At 40.6% G+C, this 4,340-nt stretch overlaps 1 protein-coding gene across 1 annotated transcript in view; it reads left to right on the forward strand.

Moving 5' to 3' along the window:
• Nucleotides 1-4,340, forward strand: part of ABHD12 (abhydrolase domain containing 12, lysophospholipase) — a 25,115-nt gene that overhangs the window by 5,840 nt on the left and 14,935 nt on the right. The window contains exons 4-5 of the mRNA XM_035897065.1: nucleotides 666-785; nucleotides 3,617-3,647. Of these exons, the coding sequence (XP_035752958.1) occupies nucleotides 666-785; nucleotides 3,617-3,647 (151 nt within the window). The remainder of the gene's footprint in view (nucleotides 1-665; nucleotides 786-3,616; nucleotides 3,648-4,340) is intronic.

The following is a 4,340-nucleotide window of genomic DNA, read 5'->3' on the forward strand; positions in this document are numbered from 1 at the left end:
CCATCCCATCATTGTTGAGTTCTTTCTAACAGGCTAACCAGCTATATTATCTACAGAATAACAGCTGTGAGTTACAAATTCCTGGCTCCTCTAGATTGCAGCTTTTCCAGCTAAAATGTTATACCTTCAAGAACCTGATGTCTGAAAACAAAATATATGATCTCATCAGACCTTGAGCACCCTTTTCTTCCTCAGGTTGACTATGGAGTCAGATACGCCTCTTGTGCACCAAACATTCTTTCCAAAACCAGCTGACTGATTGTTCTGAATATCTGCTGACATATCTGTGATTCTTGTTTATGGTGTATAAGTATGTTAATTGAAGTAACTAAGTGCTATAAAAACTGATGAATTGAGATTCTTTCTCCACAGCAGCAGGAAAAAAAGCAGGAATTTCCATAATTATGCTTTGAGTTTGCCTGTGAGGTTTGATGCCTTGCGCAGCCCTGAGTTTTGAAGGCAATGGTGATGGAGGTTAAAATGTAGAAATAACCTTAGCTACTGCCTTTTAAATTTGGCCATTTCTCAGCTAATCATGACAGTTTTATGAAGAGTGTGTGTGAGGTGTGTAATTCTGAGTTAATGAGTTGATCAGTAAAACTCAAAATTTGAGTGGCAGACACTGAGTAGCAACAGGACAATGTAATTTTTCCTTCTGCATACAGGCACACAGTCCCTGCAGCCTTGTGGAAGAATGCCCGAGGGAAGGACCAGTTGTGGTTTGAAGATGCTTTGGGTTCTAGCCATCCTGTAATCCTTTACTTGCATGGCAATGCGGGAACAAGGTGAGGCACAAAACAGTGATGGCTTTGTTTCATGCTGTATTTTCCTGGCTTGCCACAGCTTCAATACATTGATAAGAAAGATGTGGACAAGCTTTAGTAGGGCCTGTAGCAGTAGGACAAGAGGTAATGGTTTTAAACTAAAAGAGGGTAGATTTAGACTAGATATAAGGAGGAAGTTTTTTATGATGATGGTGGTGAAACACTGGAACGGGTTGCCCAGAGAGGTGGTAGATGCCCCATCCCTGGAAATATTCAGGGTCAGGTTGGATGGGGCTCTGAGCAACCTCATCTAGTTGAAGATGACCCTGCTTATGGCAGGGGATTAGACTAGATGGCCTTTAAAAGTCCCTTCCAACCCAAACTTTCTACAATTCTATGGTTAAAACCAAAATAGAATCTAAAAGCAGTTTGGTGCTTCTTCCTTTTAAAAGGAAAGCATCTTTTAAAAAATTATTCCTCTCCATTTATTGAATGTGGGAATAGATTTATTGCAGTTATCAGAGATATCTGATATTGTAGTTTTATGTTTACCCCTCTGCTTGAAGCCAGGAGGCTGTGACACTTACTAGATCAGATAGGGAAAAGTACTTCTTTTCAGTACAGTGGTCTCTGAATCAAGGCATGGGATAGTATTAGTGTTTCTGTATATGTGATTTACATGCATTAAATAAACTTTCCAGTTCCTTTTGTGAACTTACTTTAGTAGTTAACGCATTCAGAGGAAGGAAAATCAGAAGGAAAGAGGAAGGTAATGTGCTGGTCTTGTTTCATTATTGCATACATACAGGACTTTCGTCTGGAACAGGAGCTTTCTAAAATTTGTGATTTTATAGTTTTGTGTATCAGCTAAAGAAGTAGGTTGGTTCCTTATATGTCGCTGGATGCTAAAAACCATTAGCGCTGTGTGAAACTTCCTGGATATTTTTCAGAATTATGTTCTTACTGCCACGTCTCTGCATGATACAGTGCTTTAGTTAATTTATTAGAATATGGTCTTTCCTTACGAATATGGATCTTAAAAAGAGTATCATCCTCTTTCTGAGTTTTGAGTGCCAGCGTATGTTCTTTTGAAGCTGATGTCTGCTTGTAGCTACTCTGCATGAGCAGAAACACTGCAGAAATAAAAGTTCCATGATGTAAAGCAAAGAAACTCTCTTTTAACTGTGCTGGTAGTGGAGGTGTGCTAGCCTTTACGTTGCAGGAACATTGCCCTTTTTCACCTAAATTCTTGTCTTAGCAGTGTTCCTTTTTGGTACAAGGGCATGGTGTGGAAGATGCATGCTGTGAGCCAGGAAATGTGTGAGCAGATGGGTTTTTGGAAACTGACCTTGTCTTCTTGTGCTGATGTATTACAAGGTTTAATCAAATTGTATTCTTTTTCAAATACTGCTTTGCTTGTTTTCTTGCCTTTATTGGATGTAGCAAATGATACTAATGGAAGCTATTCTGCAGCTTAATGGTGGTAATTTTGGACCAGTATCTCTGTTCTGTGTGTATTGATTAGATTTACTACTTGGCTCCCCCAAGTGCTACTGAGAAAATACTGAGCTATGGATCAATTATATATTTCACATTTTGCTTTACTCTGTGTATTGGAGAAGCTGGAGTTGTATTGGCTCTGCCATTTCAGCTTTAATATGTATTGCTGTATGTTTCTACACTGCATATTTAGTCTCTTGTCAAAGGGCTGCTTTATTGATGCAGGCTGCATTAATTGTAAGTAAAAGGCACTGCCTTGGCTTTCTGGTTTGCCTGAGTGGTCTGGAGCTGAGGCAAAAATGTTATGTTTACTTGATCACCTTAGAAAAAATTCTTCTGTTGCACTTAAACCAATGCATGAAAAGGCACCAGTGTGTGCACATGAAGGATGACTTCCCAAGCAAGTGTATCTTCTTCTTCAGACTTGTATGATTCAAAATTAATTAAAAGCAACCCCTTCCGTTTTGCCCTGAGTGTTTTTGGCTGCATTAGGTATTTTGTAGTACAGTTGGAGCTGACAGCTTTTGGCTGGCAAGTGTGTGCATTCTTAGAGAGAGGTCTGGAAAGTGGCATTTCGGTTTAGAGGCTGCGTTGACCAAACCAGTCATAGTGTGAATGTTTTAGAATTTTCATATGAGTGAAGGAGTAAATCTATTCAATCAATACTTGACTAAAGTTTGAGTGTGGATTAGCCACGTCATGTGGATATATCTTAAAGCATGTAGTGACACATTCACTCTCCTTTCCATCTTATTGTCTAGATTTCGATTTATTAAAAAAACTTCAAAGCAGATTCTTCCCCTGCACTTGTTTACAGTGTTCAACTCTGGTTTTCTCTGCTCAGTCTTTTGCACATGTCCTTTCTGTCCCTGTACTTGGAACCAGGTGAGAAAATCCAAGGCCCAGCTGCTTGGGTTAACGTGGTGAGTTCTGCTGAGAGCATCATACCTTGGAGACCAGGGTTTCTGGCTGGGGCAGTACTGGTGGCAGGAGCGCAAGGTCTGCAAAGACAACAGGGACAGACTGTTTTGGATGTGTTACAGGCTTTGGAAAAGGCAGATAGGAGGGTGGGTTGAAAAGTTTGTCTTTACCTGCTGTGAGAAGAGAGTTATAGGGAGAAATAGACTTCAAAACTATGTCCTGCATAGCTCAGCAAAGCCTTGCTGTCTCCTTGAAGCCCGTGACAAAGCAGTTGTGGTGTTTCTTATGTTTGGCATGTTTGTGTTAAACTGGAAGCCTGAGGCAACTGGGAAAGTCTGTTTCTGGAAGCTTAAATGTTCACATGTGGTTTTTTTTTTTTTTTGTTTGGTGTTTTTCTTTCTCCTCTTCTCTTCATGAATCACTTTCGCCAGAGGAGGGGATCACCGCGTGGAGCTTTACAAGGTAAGTGACTGCACGTGTTGTCCAAGCAGTTGCATTAACACATCAGATGTGCACAGACTTGAGAAGGCTGCTCATTACAGCCCCCTGCCAACAGGCAGGTAGCTTAGGGCTCTTAGTTTCATCTAGGTATGAAGTGTGTATGGGAAAAAGGGGTCTGTAAGCTGTGAGCACACTTCCCCATATTAAAAGACCTTTGAAAGGTCTTTTACTTGCTGTTGTTAACTGTCAGCTCCAACTGTGCTAACCAGGTTCTTTGCCAGGAATACTTTCACAACGCAGTTTATAGGAAAAATTAAAAGTTTTATTTAATCACAGGTGTAATTTGATTTATTATAATAGTATACTAAGTTAAGGTAAGTTAAGGTACCATTTAAGAGTATTCTTTCATGTGTTACCAGTCTCTATATATTCACCATCATAGAATATTTTCAGTTGGAAGGGACCTACAATGATCATTTAGTCCAACTGCCTGACCAGGGCTGACCAAAAGTTAAAGCAGGTTAAGAGCATTGTACAAATGTCTCTGAAACATTGACAGGCTAGGGGCATCGCCCACCTCTCTAGGAAGCCTGTTTGAGTGTTCAGCCACCCTCTCTGTAAAGAAATGTTTCCTAATGTCCAGTTGTTGTGGTTTAACCCGGCTGGCAACTAAGCACCACGCAGCCACTCGCTCACTCCCCCCCTCCCTCTGTG

Source organism: Egretta garzetta, unplaced genomic scaffold, assembly GCF_000687185.1.
Source record: "Egretta garzetta isolate BGI_Z169 unplaced genomic scaffold, ASM68718v1 scaffold17, whole genome shotgun sequence".
Classification (NCBI taxonomy): Eukaryota; Metazoa; Chordata; class Aves; order Pelecaniformes; family Ardeidae; genus Egretta; species Egretta garzetta.